At 40.8% G+C, this 22281-nt stretch overlaps 1 protein-coding gene across 15 annotated transcripts in view; it reads right to left on the minus strand.

The window, feature by feature from the left end:
• HMBOX1 (homeobox containing 1) overlaps positions 1–22281 on the minus strand; it is a 123655-nt gene that overhangs the window by 15469 nt on the left and 85905 nt on the right. For 8 of the 15 annotated variants that reach the window (XM_040597111.1, XM_040597112.1, XM_040597116.1 and 5 more), the window contains 4 exons: positions 7043–7125; positions 4672–4767; positions 2864–2958; positions 2530–2661 (listed from right to left, as the gene is read on the minus strand). In XM_040597111.1, coding sequence (XP_040453045.1) covers positions 2530–2661; positions 2864–2958; positions 4672–4767; positions 7043–7125 — 406 coding nt within the window. Of the gene's footprint in view, positions 1–1793; positions 1875–2529; positions 2662–2863; positions 2959–4671; positions 4768–7042; positions 7126–22281 lie in introns of all 15 variants that reach the window. The other 7 variants (XM_040597117.1, XM_040597119.1, XM_040597126.1 and 4 more) reach the window with 6 other exon arrangements.

The raw sequence follows: 22281 nt of genomic DNA on the forward strand, positions 1-22281 counted from the left end.
CTGATTCCTAGAAACTGTAATAAAATCCTTCGATATATCCTTCAAAAGTACTTTTTCTTTAAATACTACAATCGAGCTCACTCAGAAATAGGATACAAACCTAGACTAACCCTTGGTCTGAGCCAGTATCACGTGAAGACACTGAATTTACACACATATAGGGAAAAAGATGCCAAAAAACTTCCAGACTGCTAAGAAAAACAGTGCCATGTTTTTGGCATATCATTCAAATATGCAGGTGAAGATACTGCCAGGTTCTCGAGTCCACTGCATTATGCACCAGTTATTTCTATCTCCCAAAGAGCAAAGTCTCTCAGCTGTAAGAGAACCACGATGTTGACAGCTGTGATGGTCCACAAGCAAAACTAACACAGAGAAACTTTGCTGCTACAGGACTGCAGCAAACATTTTAAAACCAGCAAACAAGTGCTTCTACAGGTGCATCAAATGGCCATACAACAGCAGACCTACAGGTCTGACAATTCTAACATACGTTTTATAGTGAGTGGTGCATGTTTCTCAGGCTACATCAGAAAGAGGGCCTGGTTTTCAACAATAAGAAAGAGAACCAGCAATATCCAAACTCTAATTCTAGATGTCAAATGAATTCTTCTGGGACTCTGGGCAAAATCATGGTGTTTTCCCCTCTTTAAAATGGGGTACTAATAATTTACCACCCCATGATCTCGCAATTTTTTCTGTTTATTGGGGTTTACAGAAAGGAAACGATAAACATTTATCAGTCTTCCAACAGCCTTTCAGTGATGAACACGTGAAATTTAAAATGGCTATTATGCATTTTTAAATTAAGATGAGAGGTAGCAAATGTTGAGGGGGACAGAAAAGCCAGGATTTGGTAGAATCCTGAGATTATTTAAAGGAATGCATTCATTTACAACATATGTCAAATACTGTGATGTGCACACGCTCTAAGGGCCTCTCAGTAATCTTTACCATGGTAAGAAACACAAATTCCTGACTTCATGAGTTTTAGGCACTTCATTAGTATTTGGATGAACTGTGTGTTTTAAAGTTTACTAGAGTTTAAGTGTCGCCGTGGAAAACAGAATTTATGGTTCTAACAGCTAAGGGACGTTAAATGGTCATCAGGGTACCCTGCCACTTAATCTGCTTCGCTGCTAATGCCTAATTACACTGTATAGAGCAGCCCAGCTAGATTACTGAGAAATGCCATTTTTCAGGACTCCAAACAAAGATCTCTAAATGGTAATAACCGATTTATTTTTCTTTTCAAAGTATTTTGGATAACACAGAAAAAAAACATAGTTTGGGAGTCTAAGTAACACTTCATCTCAGTATTCAGGTCCTGTATCTGACTGACAAGGAATTATTTGCGCTCAGCAGCAGTTGCAAAATATTTTGTAACAGTCACAGAGCAGCCTCACATCAAGTAGAGCTAGCAAAGTTGGTTCCACCAAATCTGCTGGTGATGATCTATAAAAGCGGCCTTAATACCCATCAGAAGCAGAGCGGCTGGGCATGCCTCTGCCAGCTATCTGTCATACTGGGCCACAGCCAAGTATGCTGGGGACTCACTCCAGGCCACTCAGTTGTTATTACACTCCAGCAGCAGCCTTTCCAGAGGGACACCTACCTACTTCTCCCAAATGAGTCAATTAAAAGCGGTCTGCCCACCCCAGCTGTTGGGTGCAGCACAGAACACAGCTCCTATCAAATAACTGTTCAAGTCCACTGGTGCCAAAGCACACACAGCCCTGGGGGGTTTGGCCAACACTGACATCTGAAGGAAAATTGGGAAGGGGATGCAATACCTGTCAGGAAGGTGTGTGAAGGAAGGGTCACCAACTTTAGGGTAGGTGAGGGCTCAGAGTGCGGGAAGGGGTATTCTTTTGCTAGAGAATTTAAAAAAGAAGTTGCTGTCAAGGGTTAAAAATAACCAAGAAAAATAGAGAATAGGCAAGAGTTAAAATGCAAAAAGAAAAAAAAAAAAGACAGATAATATGTAAACAATCCAAATAGTGGCACATCGTTGCAGAACAATATGGAACAGGTACAGGGCCAAATAAGTGTCAAACTTTATTTACCAAATCCTTTCCCCCCACCCTTCACCCTTTGTCTGTCAGTGTCTTAGGGACCGATCCTGAGACGCTCCCAAAAGGTACTCCCACAGAAAAGAGAAGGAGCTCAGCACCTTATTGGAGGGCGCTCAGTATCTTGCTGGGCAAGGTTGACAAAAGGAATTATAAAGTGCACTGGGCAGGGGCTTACTGCTGTACTTGTCTGGATGCCAGACAAGCAACTCACAGTAGCTGCAGCACAGGCTGTAACAGAGACATTTCTTACAGAAAGAAATAATAGGTGCAAGAGGAACACACATGCCTAGTTTTGCAGGGAAGCATGTTGGTGCCTGACATATAGGAGCAACTGTTAAAAGACCTGTACATCCTTTCTTAAGGGTGGGTAACTAAGACGGAGCCAGGGGTAAGGAGAGTGTAAGTTATGCATGGTGCACTGGGTGAGTTAACACTGTCCTAACATTTTTCATACATTGCGTGTGGCGTGAATGGTGTAACTTGCTTGTTTGGAGCAGATCCTCCTGTCTTCTTCTACCTTCTCTGCTTCTCTGCCTCCCTCTGAACATCTTCCCTCCTCCTCCCCATTGCGTACTTGCCAAGTGTCCTGTTGTATAACAATAAATCCATGTGGGTGAATACTGGTTGCTCAACACATTCAAACAGGGGAGCTGTGCTCTTCTGCTTTCCCCATTTTACAATTACATAAAAGCAACACAAAAACAAGAGACATCTGATTTGCAAGAGGCCTCTTCACGTGTCGCGTGAACTCTCCCTTTTGGGCCACGCAGCTCAGCCACGGTGCTTACCTGCTCCGAGTAGTCATTGCCATCAACGTCGTCGCTGTTGGAATGACCTCCCGGACTCTGTACATCTATTCCATGGCTCTCCAGGATTGCTGCTTCTTCGAAAAAAGCAAATGGATCCCTAATTTATCTGATGCATTAAAGTAATTAAAAGTAACTACTTTGTTTTCAAGAAGTTAGAATAACTGGAAGAACAGTTAGTTCTTAGCCTCTTCCTCTTCACTCTCCAGTATTTGGGAAGGTAGCACATGTACAGATACTGGTTTGCCTGAAATCCTTCCCTGCCAACTAACAGACTTGTTTGCGAGTAAGAATCCTTGTTTTCCAGCCAGTCCTATTAGAAATTAGCTTAATTTCTAATGCACTGGAGTGGCAAAGGCATTCCCTGTAGATCTTCCCACATACTTTGGACTGGCAGGACTTGAGGGGGGCGGGGAGTGTCTGAAAATAGATGGAGAAATTTTTTAAAGCACTTAAGGGATTTAAAAACACACGTATCTTCATCTTCCAGTAGGATCCATGCATCTAAAGCTCCCTTTTGGTTCTTTTAAATCTCTTTCCAACCCTCCTCCCCAGACAATACAGATACAGCTATGGCTCCACCCACCTTGGACAGACTCTGCTTTGTTCCCCCCACCCCTTCAGCAGACAGATTTCCTTGTTAGAATTTACAATAGGTTAAATTTTAGTAACACGTTAAATGATGTAAAAAGAATTCTTTCTTATTCACCAAAAAAAAAAACCAACCAAAACCAAAAAAAACCCCACAAGAGCAGCAGATAGCACAACAGCATAACATTTGACCTTTGCAAAAATCCTGGCAATAGGCAGGTATGAACCTCTGTTGGCCTACATACCGCAAATATAATTCTGCATAGTGCCTAAGTAATTGCATGAAACTTCACATGCACTGCAGAAGTTCGTTGAACCCTGGCCACTAATGCAAGTTTATTCTCATTAGAATGTCTTACGTTGCTTATTTGCATTAGCAGGTCTGCTCCTTACAAGTTCAGAGTTACTTCTAATTTCCTTATGATCAGCTACTCACGCAAAGAACCTGCAGGGCTAACTCTGAAGTGACTTTTGTTTCATCCTGAGCATCAAGAAGAGTTACTACTTTGTTCCAGCCACTTGTCACTGCACAATCCCTTGGAAAGCAATAAGGAGCACAGGTGTAACCAGAATAAGCAGAACCTTGGGTCCTCGTGGCTGTATCTGAGATGTAAACCACCTCATTTGGACTCTTTAGATCCCTGTGGGGTCTCAGGGATGGCAGTAAGAAAGACACCCCCAGGTTCTGGCTGAACGAAGAAACATGTTTCAGTGGAACACAGGCACGGGGAAACTTACAACCAGATAAAAGCTCTTCACAACAGTCACTTTTCATTTAAACAGCACACTAAGGGTGCGAACTTGCCATCGTCTCAATTTCCCTTATTGCCAATGCAGATATTTTGAAGTTTTATTTCAGATTTTATTTTGGATACCCAAAGGAGCCTGAGCATAGGGAAATATAATGCTCCTTCTGCCAACAAAATTCTCACTTCGGTTTTTAAAGCTGATCTTCCAGTAAAACTTTGTAAGCACATCATTTTTTCCTGCATCGATAATGGAATTCTACAAATTAAATTCCTACCCATATTTTAGAAAAAATCTGGAACAGCAGGAGACTAATTTTATTAATTCCTCCACATTTCTGCTAAGAATGTCAGAACCTCCAGTATTTTCATTAATACGAACTTACAGCATTTCCATCTCTCCTGAGCAAGTCTACATACTAAACCTTGAGAACAGGCTCTCTGATACATTACCGATATTGGCTCTTCTCTTGATTTCCTTTCTTCTGTTGGCAAACCAATTGTACACTTTAAGGGAGGTAACTCGCTCCAAATCCGATAACTTTTTTCCTATGAAAGTACCGGGGGGGAGTGGGAGGGACAACATAAAAAAAAATAATACAGCATTGTTACTCACTGGGTTCCAGAGGTAGGCAAAAGACACTTACATGTGATAAAACCCTGAAATACAGGCAGCACTGAAAAGTTATAACCGAGAAGAAAGGGAATTTTATGTGAATCAAAGTACTGTGCCCAGCTGCCATGGTTAATAAATGCCAAATATCTCTCTAAAAACAATGTAGCCTTTCTTCTGTTTTTTGGGGGTTTTTTTGTGGTTTTTTTTTTTTAATCTGAAACACAGGAATTTCTTTGCAGCTTCAATCAACCAAATCCAGAGCCGTGGGAGAAGAGAGGGCTGCTTTTCTAGTTCAAGCACAAAACTGAGATTCAAAAAACTCAAATTCAATTCACAGCCCTGCCACAAATCTCATCCCCTTGGGCTAGTTCTCTTACTCTGTGCCGTGAGGATACAGTTCAATGACGTGTTTTCTTCAGCAGCAAAATGAATGAAGAAATTTTATGTCATCTCCTCTAATCTGCTTTCCTTTTCCAGCTGCTATCGTGCCCCCTCCCTAGCACTAATCGCACCCTCCTGCTTGTGCCAGGACACTTGCGATCTTCTGGGAGAATGGGGTGGATGTTGGAAAGCAGATCACTGCAGTTTTACACTTAAGCCAGCAAAACAAAATCCCAACAACCGCCCGCCTGCTAAAGGAAACAATGCCTTTTTCTGATCACCAGCATAAAAGAGGGAAGACTGGAGGGATTCAGCATTGCAAGGACTTCACAGAAACCTCTTCAGTTGGCCTTGACCCTACACAAAATATTCTGTGTAGCTGCATCCTGAGTCCTCTGCAGCCTGCACGGGGATGAGAACTCCCCTGATTCAGGAAGTTTATTTATTCAGCATACAAAACATTAATGTAATTGCAGCAATCTGCAAACTTAAGTAAGGAGAGATGAGAGAAGTGAAAGAAAGAAAAATCTGGAAATAGCTAGCTATGCTGATTCCTAATGCTTTGCATCAGTACCACTCAGAACATTTTACCAATTCTGAGCACAGTGTTCAAGGAGTTGGTTCAAGTTGCTCAACCAACCAGCAGCACAGCCAGGAATAAAATCCTAATAAAATCTCTTCAGTGCTCTACCCAATAAATCATTCTGCTTCCACAACGAAAATACAAGAGGAAACACACATAAGTTGCAGCAAGGGAAATTTTGACTAGGTATTAGGGAAATTTATTTTGCCATAAGAGTGCTCAATGTTGTGGAATAGGGGCCCAAAGATGGGAAACCCTCTGGGTTTGGAAATACTAAAAACTGAACAAGGTGAAGACTTGAGCAATCTAAACTAAGCTGGTCCTGCCTGACCAGATGATCTCCAGAGGTCACTTCCAGCCCGACCTGTTCTGTGACTCTGGGCTATCCTGTGACTCTCCCAGTGTTCAGTATAATGCCTTAGATATCTTTTGCATTATTTTTTATTCTGGCTACATTAAAAAAAAAAAATCAAAATATATCTAGAATCTGAATATACAAGTTCCGAAAGCTATGTAAATGTTTGGTTAGCAAAATTAAGCAAAGGCAGGTGCATCCGCTAATATTACACTGAATATTCATGTTCCTCTCCCAAGCACGACTTCTCCAGGAACAGGGCAAATGCAACTTGTTGACCCAAACACAAGGTCCTCCATTAGTACAAGGATTCTAATACCAGACTCCTGTCCAGAAGCTGTAAAGAAAATTGAGAGATGGGAAAGCTGTGCTCCTTACTCCTCCAAAGACCTGCTGCATGATCTCCAGCAGGTCTTAGTCTGTGAACCCAAGATTTCCAATCTGTAAAAAGGAACCAGTACAAAACCACTTTCATGGAGGCTAATGAAATTTTCAGATCACTATCGAGTGTTTGTATAAATACTTTAAAATAACTAAATGTAAAGAATGAAAACCTTTCAGACACGTTTATTTTCTTAGGAATGCCATTTACAAAGCTGTATAAATGAAATATTCAATGCACAACTTGTACTTTGTATCTCAAGTGGTGGGAATTTAAGTTGCAGACACTGGCATTTAGGTTTGAAAATTGCATTGACCGTCACATTCATCCATGTACGGCAGCTCTGAACAACACAAGTTATAGAATACCCATGAAGAAACCCACTACTAGTTGAGAGCACTAGATTTGTTAGTAATAGCCATAAAATAATATTTGCTGAATTTAGCAGGAGATGTTGAAATCTAATTGCAGCTGCCTTTGGAAAGGACATCATGATCAGCTCCTCACCTGGCTTTTGTATAACTGCATTACAGGCGTTTGCAATTTCTTCTCTCTTTGCCTCGTCTGGATATTGATTCTCATTGAAGTAACTGCAAGGAGGGGTAGGGGAAAAAAAAAAAAAGAAAAGGTTTGGTGTTTTTTTTCAGAAACCAGAGCTTGAAGGCTCCAGAGCAGCTTCACTAGAAGGTGTCAACTGCTACTATATGCATTGCTCTTACAGAGGTAACACAGACACAGTAAATTTTATGTAAACCTGTATATGCATAAGGTAATACCAGCATGCACTCATATCCACATAGAGTGGATAAAACTTCCCAAATGCTTTAGATAAACGAATATTATCTCAGCATTTGCCGTGTCACCTCGGCATTCAGAATAGGAGATACAACAAAGTAGGCAGTGCCATGAATATCAGAGTTAAGACTGTCAAGTGAAGCATCACGTCAGAGGACATCACAGGCCATGCCTCTGCCTTGATTTATTATCATTTAATTCCCCCCCCCCCCCCCCCCCCCCCCCCCCCCCCCCCCCCCACACACACCCAGCTTAGGCAGCATCCTACAAACGAAGGAGCTGTTCAACATTTATTTTGATCCTTGTGTTAAATATACACACATATATACGTACTTGTTTACTACACACAAATACCATGTGCTTTAGACAGATACAGTACGAAGATTGTAAAGACAAAATGACACAGCAATACAGTGAGATTCCTAGAGTCAGACTATTCTTTTTTAATCACAATGTAAAAAATTTAGATCTTTCCCAGAACACATTGAATATAGCATATTTTAAAAGTATTTTCTTCCTGAATAATCGTGATTTTATTGTACTTTATATGCAGTAAACATTCTATAAAAGTTAAGCTGTTTTCTCTTTTACTTCATTTAAGTGCTTTACAAATTTTAATGAACTGATTTACATTCTACAGAGCTTATCAGATTTGCATTAAAAACAACAAAAAGTCCTGTTTACTTCAATGGACTCTGATAAGCATGCCATAAGCAGAGACTACGACATTTTCTTCTGTAGATTGTCTGTAACACATAATCCTAAGAATTCTTTGATCAACTTTGATCAGCAGCAGGTTCAGCTGTTGGACAGCTGCTCTGTATTTGAAAATAAGATATTTCCTTTAAATGCAGATCATTTGGTAGTAGGAGATTTAGGCATATTTAAGCAATTATTATTTTCCATGGTCATTTTTCTCCTGCAGTGGATCAGCCCCAGCTGACTTCCATGGAAACCTGGATTCTGTTCTACTTCTTCATCCCATTGTTCACAGCGTTACTTACAGTTGCGGCTGTGCCCACAAATGGAGCCCCCCATTGCAAAGTTGCTACTCATTGACTAAGAGAGATCACGCATTAGGACAGCCAGTTGCACTGTTAATGTACTTCCACTTGATTTGCTAGCTTAGAGAGCAAATGACACCACAGAAATAGCTCCATCTTCACTAAATGAAGGGCAGATTACACCTGTACTACCGATTTGGGCTTTGGAGGCAATCACATTTACATGTAAACATCCACTACTTCTTCCCTGGACCTCCGAGTTGCTCTTACAAAGTAAATCTGGAGAGACTGGCCACAACTGCAATTCCCATTATGCTTGATACTACTCTGAAAAAAACAGTTGAGACTTTGTCATTAGATCTGAAGAGGAGGATACCAGGTTACACTTACTTTCTGGGAAGCTTCAGGTGTGTAGCATTATTAATTCTGGCACTGCCACCAGCAGGAACGCTCCCCAAATTATCAGCAAGAGATTTTCTTATTTTTTTTCCCCTCCTCCCAGTAGTACATCTAGTCTCTGGGTATGGAATCTTTTTAAGTATATTTTTTTTCTCTTCCAGATATATCATCCTTTCTGTTCTTACAGCCTTTGAAGTGATATGTGTGTCTATCTTAACTTGCAATTTTCTATTCAAAGGGGCTGTGTTCTGTACAAAGTTGTTTTTTAGAAAACAGGTAACTTGGAAAACAAACCAGAAAATGCCTTTCCTAGTAGTTAGTGCTGGAAGCAGAAGGTCAGGATCCTAGACCAGCTGCCTCCTGACAGTGTTCCAGCTCTCCCACCTACAAAGTAGAGCACTGCACTCTGCCCAGAGCCAAGAACTATTCCCTCTTTTAAATGCCATGAGACAAAGGAACATCAAGACACCACAGCTGAAAACCATTGTACCACTATTTACATGAATATATTGTAGGATCTGGAGGCCTCGTCAGGAATCCAGGTCATCATTAAGTGTACAAAACTCAACTGAGCAAATTTTAGTAGCTTTAACAGCTACTTTATGGACTCCCTTTGCTCAACAGTAATTGTTTTGTTTATAGATAGATACTTGTCAAAAGTCAAGACCAAATGCCAAGAAAGAATGCCCACAAAATTAGAAAATCTGATGGATCTATACAGTGATATACTAAAACAAGAACTGAAACCCTGGTATCACACAATATCAGTTAAAATGATATCATTAGACAACGCCTAACTTTATGGAGGAAGTGACAAAAGATGAAAATTAAGAAACAGTATATACTTGAACTGCCCATTCTTATGTTGATGCAAGAAACTGAGATGCCAATTAATGCAGAAAAGACAACACAAGAGCCACTAGTGATCCTCTTCTTGGCACGTAACTAAACACTGTGCTTTTAGCAAGCCACTGACTGCCATACGCTTTTGCTGGCTCCAACAAAAAAAGCCGGCCTTTTCTAATAATAACAGAACTTCAGCTCAAGTTTACAATTGTCTGGGATAACAGGAAATCTCCCTGTGACGGAGCGAACTTTCAGAAGTGGACAATGAATGAGACACCCCTTTTGGAAACGAAGTTTTCTTTGTGTAGTCCAACCATTTTTGTGATTTAGAAAAAACTCACTGCTGAAATAGTAATTCTTTTCTTAACACATTTATGAGCATTTTTATTTGATTGGACCAAAACAGATTTTTCATCACTCTGAAACATTTTCTTTAAATTCTAACAGAAAATTCTTATCTTTAATATAAATGTCTAAAACTTTCTACAAGAAAAGTGATTCCCACTTGAAAATCTGAAGTTCTTTTCATCCTGAAACCCTGTTTTATGAAAAAATACCAAAAAATTGGTAAGTTTTCAGGTCGATCTGGTAAATAAGACAATTCCATCGAGATCACAAAACTAAGCAGATACCAAAGAGAAGAAGCTCGCAGGGCAATACTGGAGTCATTAACTTTGTTTTTTGCAGTTGGCCCAGTAATTTTAGAACCTGCCTCTCCTTCCACCTGCTGGCTATTCCTTATCCACGTTAAAGACGTGCCGCCTCCTTCCCCCACACATTCCAGCTGCCTATAAACTTGTCCAACCCTCACCTTGTGCTCCCCCAAAACTGTATCTTCTCAGCCTCTCCTGATAATATTCTACTCCATCACTGTGTTGTGCTTTTAACCTTTGACAGCGTGCAAGCTGGTTTTACCAGAGAAGAGATCATACTCAATAGTTTTCAGTCTTCAAGGAAAAGGTCTCACAGCTACAGGTAACCAAAAACATACAAACAACTATAAGAGCTGATTTTAACCCTCAGCCTACAAATTCTCCATATATACACTCTACCAACACACTGGATTTGTTCCCATCACTTCTTTCAAAGTCTTAATGGGACTTGTGGGTGATATACCATGACACAAAGCACAACATTTAAAGCCTCCCAACATTCCTGGAAAACAGGTGAGAACGACGGATTTTTCAAGATAGGGAAGCCGTGGGAAAAAATTCAAGTCTTCATCATTGACTGTTTTGGTTTGTTCATGTAGAAGCTGTGAAACTTCTACACGAGTGAACTTTTTGACGACAGTTCTTCTTGCAAGAGAGAAATTAATTAATCTGACTCTAGTTCTGTTTCGTATCAGCCAGGTAAACCCTTGCCAACGGACTGGGAAAGAATGCAGGATGTCTGAATTCTTCTTCAAAGCTACAAACCACAGCTTGTTCACAATCTGAAAAGTTCCTGAAAACTACAGATGAAAAATATGAAGCCATATGAACTTAAAAGGAAAAAGAAAAAAACAACCCCAAAAAAGGGAAGAAAAAGAGCAGGCACAAGTAAATCCTGCAAAGGCACACTGCTTTCTAGACAAAGGGCAGCTGTCAGCTGAATACCTTCAATGAAGAAACCAAATGATCTCTTTTGTAGAAAATGACAGTGGAGGATTAAAATGAAAAGTGGCCAAATAATTTACATGAGATGAGAATCCATATGATGGTAAAGAATGTAGATATCCTTGAAGCGGTTTCATTTCAATAACACTGAAGCCTAGAAAAATTGCAGATTCAGAGAAACCCTCTTTCTTTCAGGGATAATGTGCTTAGGACAATGACAGAGAGAGAATCCATCTCAGCCCCAGGCTCTGTAATGGAAGTAAACGCATTATCCCCCCCGCCCCCTTTACCAAGGTGCCCCTATCTGAATTCCTGCAATAGCTGCCAATCTTTTTTTGCTCAGATGTACGGCATCTGTTATCCAGGCTAAGATATCAGGTGCATTAAGCACTGCCTCAGTAGTGCTCCTGACAATCCACAGTGGAAGTTTTGCTCCTTCGTATCAGCTTTGCAGCTGCCAGGGAAGTGTTAGAAACAACCCAAGCAAGGGAGCAGCAGCAGGACAGCCCAGTTCGGTGCTTCTTCATGGGGCTGGACGTCAGACACAAACAGATGAAAACACAGAACTGCTCAAAAGACTCCGGCTTGGGGAAAGGCTTAGTTTTTACAGCATGGCATAATGGTTCAAGCTTCAAGGTGTGGAAGTGATTCAAAGTAGAGAGGCTCAAACACGTTGCAGGGTAACAATTCACAGCGGGTCAGCCGTTGCAGCAGAATTACACGCACTCAGGGTGAGGTAATTCAGGTATGTGTGCACCAAGGCAATCTCGCAGAAAGGAGGATAATGTACCTTGCAATTAATGGGAGGTAAGAATACGCAGATGGATATTTATTGAAGAAGAGCAGAAGTGCTGCAAGTTCACTCCCTCACTTAACTTTATGTTTGCATCTCTGGGTTGCAGCTTCCACCGAGGTGGGAAGCACCTGTGAGTGAAACACCCCAGCACTCCTGTGGGGACACGGACTCCTCCACCAAAAATCATCTTCCCCGAGACTCAGGCTGCAGTCCAGCTTAACCCAATTTAAGCATAGACTGAAAGGAATGGTCCTGTCCTCTCCTTCAACCCCTTTTTGGAGGAAGGTTTTCTGCCCAACTGCTGCTCTGGTCCAGCTTTCCACACGTGCCAAGTGCAGCAGTTGCGCAGCCAAGGGAGGCGGGCAGGAGACGGCTCTAACATGCAGCTGGGACCGGTTCCGTCAATGGTAGCTCACACACATATCCTCTTCAACTGATGCTAAAGCAACGCCTGAGCGATGGGCTCGGCGACTGGCCCAGGGACACACAGAAAAAAAAGAACTGCCCATTTTCCCCAGCTCCCATCTGAACCATTGATGAACAGAAGATCTTGCTGCCACCAGGGACTGAGCTCCCTGCCAAACCCTCTGGTGTCTCAAAATACACAAGAGTGCAAGCTGCTCTTTTGTCTTTGATAAGACTGCCTGTAATTTCAGCTCCCTATCTAGTTTCCCTTCAAACGGTACCTCTGCTTTCCACTGACAAGTTACATAAAACACTCGAATATAGTTACCTACTTTATCTCTCATTAGTATGTTTACCAACGTAGTATCACTCAGTAGCAAGAGGTCACTGTTTCAGTCTTTGTGGCTTTTAACAGAACTATTATTCAGGCTGTCAAATCAATGGAAATATTTCTGAAGTTAGTCTGTCATCTATGCCCGAGATCTTATCTCTTGCGTGGCATGAGACAGACTGTCAGAAAAGTGACATTCAAAGCATAATCTCATCGGAAAGTGTAATGACTAGTTTATTTCCCAGTAAATACTGGCCAAGAATATCACTAATGCCATTTTCAGCGAGGTCAACAGATGACACCATCCATTTTACCTACTGATATTTCTACAGATTCTATAATAACGGCATGCATGTCAACTAAACAGTTCACCCCACAATATAAAGTCATTTCTATTTTATACAGCCACACTAAAGCTCAAAGATATCCCCTCCACAGATAAAACTCCGATGGAACTAAGAATTACACTGAAGACACCATCTTCTCTTTCCCCCAGGACTGCAGAACACAACCACCAGCTCGGTTCTACAGGAGACAGCTGGCAAGCCACTTCCAGACTTGAGACCAGCCAGGGATGAGAACTTGCAGCTCTCCGGGTGCAAGGAGATGAACGTGAATCTAGGCATTGCTGCAGCATCAGCTCAACTAGACCTTCCACCCAGGCAAAGAAAAAACAAATTAAGAAAAAAAAAATCCCAAACCCAGAAAAAATACTGATGAACGCGAGTGCTACAGGTCTCTACTGTTTTCCCCACAGCGCTATCATTTAGCTAATGGCTGTCGTAGGTCTATGGATTTAAAGGACTGCAGAAACCACAGCAGGACTCCAGCTTGACCTCCTCTGCAGCACTGACCAGAGGTTTCTCAGCTATTCTGGCATTAAGCCCGGATCTTCTTTTCGACCTAGAGGGATAACCAGTTCCAACATAAAAAATATGAGATTTTATCCAACGCAGAATCTACCATAACTTTAAATAAGCTTTGGAACCAAACTGTAAAAATCCTCATTCTTTAAAAATCTGCATTTCATTTTCAGCTTAAGCTTCCAACCCCACGGTACCGTCATACTCTCTGGCTAGGGAGAGAACAGTTTTTAAGACTCTCACTATAAAAGATGTTTCATTTCATGGGAAGTACAAACCTGGAGGAGAGATCTCAATAGGACTAGATCATTCAAGAGCACCAAACATATATAAATTATAATTACTTCACATGTCAGTGTGTGTGTGTGTACATCAATTCCATAGTCATTTCAGTACACAGTAACAAAAAAACTTGTGCAACAGAGCTGACTCTCTATTTTGGTTTTACAAATCAACGTCTAAACTCTGAAACAGTCATTTTACTGATGTTTCTTAGCAGGAATCTACTCTGCAATGTAGATTAAAATGCCAAAAATACACCTAGCACTGGAGTGCGTAAAACTGTATGACCTTCAAAGCTACTTGTAACATCATCAAGTTTCTAATTTTTAAAAAATAATTTTCTCAGTATTTTGACAGCGGTCTCAAGCACCACAATCCTATCAAGCTATTAATATTATCCTAAAATTTGTTTAAAAACAGAATTAATTGATAATAGCTCTGAAAGCCTCATACTTGCAAAAGATAATCTATGCCTCCTAATCTATAGCACCCTACTGTCGAGATAATTAACAATTAAAAAAAGAATAGTTAAGACATCGGAGGTGGCGATTTACTCTTCCTTGTAATTGGATTTGGTGATAAGAGTATTTCTGAAATTACACAACAGCTCTCTTCTGAGTAGAAAGATTTGGAGATTTTAGCAATTTTAAACACATAGGTACTTTCTGCTTAAGGCACCTTGAAGACACTTGACAGCAGACAATGGCTAAAATGTTATGACTATCCTTAAACTTAATGGTATCACAGACTCCCAAACCAACACAGTTAACTAAATTGTTCACAAAACAAAAGGGGAAAAAGAGATGGAAATTTTTTTGAACGCAGCAAGTAACTAACTTGGGAAGACACCGTAAAATGAAAACTGTTCTGTAATATTTCAGCAACCGCGTGATGTGAGCATACAGCACCTTCAAAACTCTTCCTAACAAGGCACCTAAGCATGAATAATAGTATCGCCTGTCCTCCTCTATTTACTTGCAATACTGAAATTGAGATCTACACCCTACAGGGATATTTATGTGTATTAGGTCCTCTGGACTAAACCAATTGATAAACAAGATCTTTATGAGGACAACTGTAAAACAAACATATCTACTTTTTTTAACTTTGTACAGGGGAAGAGTTATTCAAGTTACATCCTTGGGATTTTATCTAGTTCTCACAAGGCAAGGAAAGCTATGGCAGGGTCAGTCCGTGGCTGAAACATCCCCAAGAAGTGACGAGACCCTGCAGAAATCAGCCCTGGCATTTCAGTAAGAGCCCACCCACTCCTAAGGGCTGTTTTGCTGCTTGGTAACCCACCTTTCCAATGACGTGTACCGTGATCAACAATGGTTATTAGAGATACTACTTGCAAGACGACAGAGGGTTCCAAGACTTTATACGGCAACACAAATAAATAGAAAAATGCGCAACTTGGATTTTCACGTTACTCAACCCAAAACATCATTCTCTGCTCTCCTGAAGAAAATATTAAACTCATCAGAGGCAGAACTCAGTTTTTGGCTCATCTAAAGTAAGCTATTTCTAGAATAGCCTACCCTTGCCTCAAAACTGTGCTTTAATGGGAGGTTCAGCAATGGACCACAAAAAATGTATGCACAGAATGCCAAGTGTAAGCAGCAAGGTCCCTGAAGTCGTTACTAGTTTAGCCTCAGTAAGGTCATGTTTTTCAAAATTCTACAGTCCTTCTGGCTACGAAGCTTGAAGTCTCACTTTGTCCTAAGCCTCCAGGAGAAGAAAAATGCCAATCATGAGATTTGTGATAAAGTTTAGTATGAGCTGGCAACTTCCAACATAATCACTAGCATCTCCCCCAAGAGATCTGCAAGTTTTTATTTTCAATTTCCTATATTGGACCAGACTCAGCTCAGCTGCATGTAGACAGCTACCATTGCTGCTGCATTTTCAGAAAATAAAAAATTAATTAACAAAAGGATCCTAACACAATTCAAAAGATAACTTAAGGCCAATCCTTGCAGGATATCCCGCACCTAAAGTCAAGAAGCTCAAGATAAAAGCTTCTGATTTTGGGCTTATTACATGTATTTTTCATAATGCCTTGTACCTCCAAGATCTGGACCAGAGCTATTAAGTGCTGCATAGACACAAGGCAGAAAAAGTGTTTGGTTTGGGTTTTTTAAATATGAATCTATTCTCTGCCTTGCAACCTAAACACAATGCAACAGATGGATATAAGCATATGAGAACAAGAATAATGAATCGACACAGGCCAGCATGCTAGTTGATTAAGCTACTATGGTGCCAAGACCAACTTCATGAGGTTCTCAGTAGACATCATAACAAAGAAGAAGGTTTACGGGAAGTTTTAAGCAATGAGGTAGCTTTGTGGATCTCTAAAGAGTACTACTTCTCAAGCCTGGCAGCAGCAAAATCTTTTTATTTATTTGCTACGGATTATTCAATGACCATTCACCATCCATGGGGAAAGGAAATAGCTGAGTTTATTATCCAACTTTTTATATGGGTTTTTTTGCCTGTAGGATTGTGAATAGTTACCTTGGAAATAATAAGCTCCAAGGACTCAAAAGTATTCCTTCACTAAAAAACACCCATCATGCTTTCTATTTCAAGACTGTCTTCTATAACCATATCATTTGCTATAACCCCTTGGAAGTATTCCAAAATTGTGTTCTTTAATCTTATTCTTTAATATCATTAGAAGAATGTACAGGTAAAAGAACAAAGTTAAGAGATACAGACACAAGAAACCAGCCACTGAGCTGCAAAATCAATCCACAGCTCCTTACTCTGAGATCTGTGCTACCATGAGCCATGATTTTTGCCATGTGCTTCCTCTTCAGTGTCATTGCCACTCTAGCTCAGAATAGCCAAGTTCCCTGGGGACAGTCTCTTTACGAGGCATGACTTAAAAATTACTGGTAGTAATGCTCTAAAGACAACTGAGGAGTTGTTGACTATATGTCCTATGTCTAGAAAAATAAATTATTCTTAGCATTTTTGGAATTCAGTAAAGCATTTGATACAGTTATAAATGGGAAATTATTCATAATTTTGGAAAAGACAAAGATTAGTATGATTATGAGACAGGGTAGAAAGGAAACATGTAACTAAGAACTTGGCTGGGTATGTAAAATAATAGCTTGGAAGATGGCTGTCAGTGATAGTCTTTGACTATCACCTTTGGATTATCTTAAGAATGAAAGCACTTCATGATCTTGACATGAAGTCTGAACATGGTAATACATCTGCTGATGACAAAGTCAGAAGCCATGTGAATCCAGTGAACTGGAGTACCACAGAAAGCAACAGACAATCCTAGGGGCAAGAAATAAAAGGAAATCTAACAGTGCAGTATGCATGCTCATACGCTTTGGGAACAACTCCTCATCTACACAAAAAGATCACTAGCTGGAAAGATTGTTTTCTGTTAAGTCACTATGACCAAAAGACACAATGCAACAAAGCCACCCAAAAGGCAAAGCCTGATACAGCTGAGGTTGCCAGCTATTTCCAGTCCAGAAAGAAAAGCATTAAAATACTCGTATGAGACCTCACCTGGACTATGTACAATCCTGGTCTCCCGCATTCAAGAAAGATGAATTGAAACCTGACCATCTCAAAAAGCAATCATAGGATGAAGAGGAACGGAAAACCTATCTTACAAAGACATACAGCATGTTTTAGCTAAGCAAACCTCAAGGCACAGGTGAGGCTATGGTTTACCATAAATACACGAAGGAGACCAGCACTGGAGACAAGAGGTGGAGGCAAAGAATTATTTTAGTTAAATAATAATATTGATCCAAGAATGATGGGTCACAGACAGTCTCAGGAGTTTAGATATCTAACTGCTGAAACGAAAAGAGCCTGCTAGGTAGCCTTCTCCCAACTGGCTCTTGTACCCTTGGCTATACTTGCTTCTAAGATAGAGAATTTAATCTGTTTCTGAGAAGGCTGTAATAAAGGTTATCTGAAACAAGAGAAGCTGGACATGAAACTGGAAGTCCCGGTCCAATGCTCCTGTGGTTAAGAGAAAAATCAAAGGGCATTTAGAAACTGAAAGCGCGACAGCTTATGTAGATAGTGAGCAACAAATTGGATGAATTTGTCTGTAGGTTTTGTATTTATGCACCCAGTTTTCCTCATTCTTTTTTCTTTATAAGGAAATCATATTAAAAAAGCTCTTTGGAACAGGTCCACATCTCCTGTTCTGTTGAAAGAGTTCCTCACAAACAGCACAGTATTCAAAACAAATTAAAACTTAAGCATGTTCCAAAGGAAAATCAAACAAAAAAAGGTCAATTGTGCTACCCTGGACTTATAAAAAGGAAGAAAAAAAAAAAGGATAGAAAAGAATCTAGGATGTGGTAGTGACTTTGTGGTTAAAGTCCGTATGGTTCTCTGATAAAGCATTCTTTTTAGTCTGTTTAAAGCGCTTTGCAGTCTGACCAAGAGCCCATAAATACATGATGCAACATACTTAAGAGTTTTACTTAGGAATTTTCCTCCCTCACTTCTCCTCGTAATTACTCTGTTTATTACTTGTATAAAAGACCTCACATCTGTTACTAGATGGCAGAGAATTTCCTTTCACTGAGGTAGGTTTGGACTCTGTTCAGAGACTAGCTGCAGTGAGCATCAGCAGGAACACTTTGCATACTTCTAGAAACCAGAAACGGGCAAATCCAACGGTGCTTTGAGCTGGCTGGTGCTCACGTATACTCCATGCTGACAGCTGGCTGCATCAAAGCAAGAGGTGACAAGATGCCAACGTGATTACTAATTCCTTCCAAACACTTTCCAGACCACTCAAGAAGTTAAATTTTGTAATTCACTTAAGTGGGTTTATTCCATGGATAATATTACATACAGGTCAGGTCCATCTCACTGTGAGCAATGGACTATTCTTTTCAGCTGAACTTGGACCTGGAACGACCCTCCTTGGCAGTTTTCTCAGGACTTTAAGCAAGCTGAAAAAGAACGAGGTGGAATGATCATAGCTTTATGGTCACCTGTGCTTGTCACTGCCCAGGGAGCAGTTTGCCACTGCCTTACCTGTTAAACTTCCCAGGAGTCTGCTCACAAAGAGCAAGTATGCTCCCCAACGTTGTATCAAGCTCCTTCAGTACAGAAATAGAGATGGCGAAGTATAACTGTTACACCCTTGCACCAGAGCACGTCCAAAGACAAATCACCTTCACATGGCTTGTAATACAATCAAGAAATTTTGTTCCAGACAGCCCACAGCAAACAGTCATTATAAAGTGGCTACACAAAATGCAGACTGTATGTGTCAGAGTCCAGTTCACACCGCTTCCGTGACAAGTATGCCATGACTCTCCCTGACTCCTGAACTCATGTTAACAGGTAAGAAAATAATGATGTAGCTAATTAATATGAGCTTTTTGTTGCTATTCGCTTCTGCGTACTTTATAATAGAACAGTCATAGGAAGAAGAATACCATGAAGGATTACAGAAAGTCTAGTGCTGGCATAGAAGAAAGCTCAAAGAGAGATGACGCAGAGCACCAGACTTGTACTTTTACACTGTCCTTACAGCAAGCAGCATCTAGAGGTCTCAATGTGATTGTCAAGAGCCCACTGCACAAGGCTCTGTGTGTGAACACAATACAAGACCTTGGCTCAGAGAAGCTGTGACCTAAAATGATTGGCATTAACAGTTATATTAAATAATGTCCTGGAAAGTGGATTATTTATCTTGGATACAAATAAAGCACATCTTTTTTTTAAAATCCACAGCAATTGCCTAAACACTCCTATGACTGAGTCATTTGCTGTCATTGCAAGAAGCAGGGTAATGCACATGGAAAAGAACAAATTCAAACTCCTCCCATACATGACCGGTTCTAAATTATATGCAACTGTTCAGGAAAGAGACAGTATCGTGGACTACTCAAAGAAAATGTATTCTCAATCAATACGCAAAAGTGATCAGCAAAAACCAGATGTTAGGCTGGAGGTCACAGAACAGTAAGACTCGGATTCAGCTGCCTGTATAAACTGGAATATTCACCCTGGAAATATGGTAATCAGTTTTGCTACCGTCCCTATTCACCTACCCTGGGTCACTAAAAATTGAATGTAGAAATAGAAAAGGTCCAGAGAAGAATGACAATGACAATGAATATTATTAGAGGCAAGGGAAGACTTGCCATCTGAGAACAGATAAGACAATGGCTGTTTAGTTCAAAGAGGAGATAAATAAGCAGCACATTGACAGTAGTATATACAATGAATGATCACAGGAAGGTAAACGCAATGTTCGTTCTTATTCTCTCATGATACTCAGGCAAAAGGGACTTCCAGCTTTTTTAAACACATATTAGCATACAGAATGGAACTAGGTATAATTAGTTCTCCCAACGTACCCTGAAGACCTTAGCAGGATTTAGCAGGAATTACATATTTATGTGAATAACAAGAATGCCCACAGCTGCTATAGCAGAGTTTTAAAAAAATACAGGATAGGAGATAAGAGCTTTTGTCTATAGCCACACAGTTGCTAGCCACGTGTGAACTAGTCACAGACTGAAGAGGAAAGAATGATAAACGCCATCATCATCATCACCTGGTTATTACTGAGCCTTGAAGCTTCAGACATATGCCGGAACTCCACAGTGCTGGTGTGGTACCGGCACACACTGCGAAGTCAGCCCTTGCGCCAGGGACAGAAGGTGGAGCTGGAAAAGGCACCCAAGGACAAAACAGCTGCTCTTAAACAAGGCTGACCTAGGCAGATACTAAGCAGCCTGCAGGTCACGGTGCTCTTCAGACCTGCCATGTCACACTCATGTTTTCCTAGTAGAAACTCAGGTTGAATCAAAGTTGCCTCTATACCTCCTCTCCTTACGCAATGCCCAAACACAGCTTGACATGCTGGGGATGGTCACATGAAATCACTGCAAGGGCAAGCAGGGCAGCTGGATGTTGCACGTGTAAGCTTTCCGGGGTATGCTCCAAAGCATGGGGTCTGTGACTTGGGTCACCCCAGAAGGAGCCGGCGCATGTTCTGAAAAGCAAATAAGGGGTTAAGAGGTAAATTGAGCCTTACAGACCCTCCCATACACTGGTGCTACTGGAGCCAGCAAAAATGATGTTAGCCTGCATAGTAAGAAACAACCATGCCTTTTTCACATTTTCACTGAAAGCATCCGGGCGCTTACAGAGATTGCCAATTGCTTCGATGCTATGAGAAGACTGAGGATGAGATTCCTGCTTCTCACCTTCATGAGCAGGAAGACAGAATACTGAAGTATCTCAGCTGGTCCTGGAGAAATACAGGGAAGTATCTGGACTAAAGAATTCCCATTCTTAAAAATGTGCATTTATTGCACCAGATAGTGCTGCTGCAGGTCAGATTGAGAAGGCTCCTTTTGCAAAAGTTGATTTCAGGTTTATTTGACCTTGGCCGACACAAAAATTTTATCTGAAGTCTGCTGCAAGGAGTTGCCCCTCCCACAGATCTTTTTTATTATTTAAAAAAAGAGAGAGAAAACACAAAGATACAAAAAGCACCTAAGCTCCCTGAAAAGTAACTCATTAGATGCTGGATCCTTCAAGAGACCAGAGTTTGGCGAGCACTTCGAACAGACATCCCTGCATTATACTTTGCTGCACGCAATCTGACAAACAACTGGGATTTGCTTACAGCTGATTAGAATAGGAAGCTTGTATATTATGCATGTCTAAGAGGGAACATAGCTTGATCTAATGCAAAATAAGAAAGATACTGTGTAGCAAGCATAAAATGGCTGCTCTTGCATTTTATGAAGACATACAGCAATGACCCTGAGTCAAACCACTTGAACTTTCAGACAAGGAAAAGATCTTGCCTGTGTCTAAATTGTAAAAGCAAACTTTACTAAATGCCTTTGCAAAGTGCCTGCACTACAGATCTCAAAGCATTTCACAAGCATGAACGGCAAACGAAGATCCTAAAAAGCCACTCCCTTCCTACCTCTCAAAGGACTTTAACGAAGTTGAACCTCCCACTGCAAGTTGCTGACTAACATCTTATGACAGAATAGGAAGAGCTGGAAAATAATGTAAAGAAGTCACCTGATGTTTCCCTCTGCATTAAGATCAAGTGTATCAGAACCACCCTGACAGATTTTACCTAATCTGCTCCTGAGAAGCATTCCATAATTTCTGTAGAAGATCTTCTTAGTGATCAACCATTCCTAAAGTTAGAAAGTTTTCCCTCAAGCCTAGCACCAGTCCTCCTTGGTAACCCAAGAGTTACAGGCTTTTAGCATCTTGCTCATCCTTTCTTTGGTTTGGCTCAGCCTCCCAAGCAGGTAGTAGATATTTTACAGCCGAGAACGGCAAGTCACCGAAAGGTTCAATGACACCTGGGGGACACGGGGAGAGCAGAGCATAACTCTCAGCACTCCCCACCTCCCAGCCGGCTGCGAAACAAAC

This window comes from Falco naumanni, chromosome 6, assembly GCF_017639655.2.
Source record: "Falco naumanni isolate bFalNau1 chromosome 6, bFalNau1.pat, whole genome shotgun sequence".
NCBI classification, from domain to species: Eukaryota; Metazoa; Chordata; class Aves; order Falconiformes; family Falconidae; genus Falco; species Falco naumanni.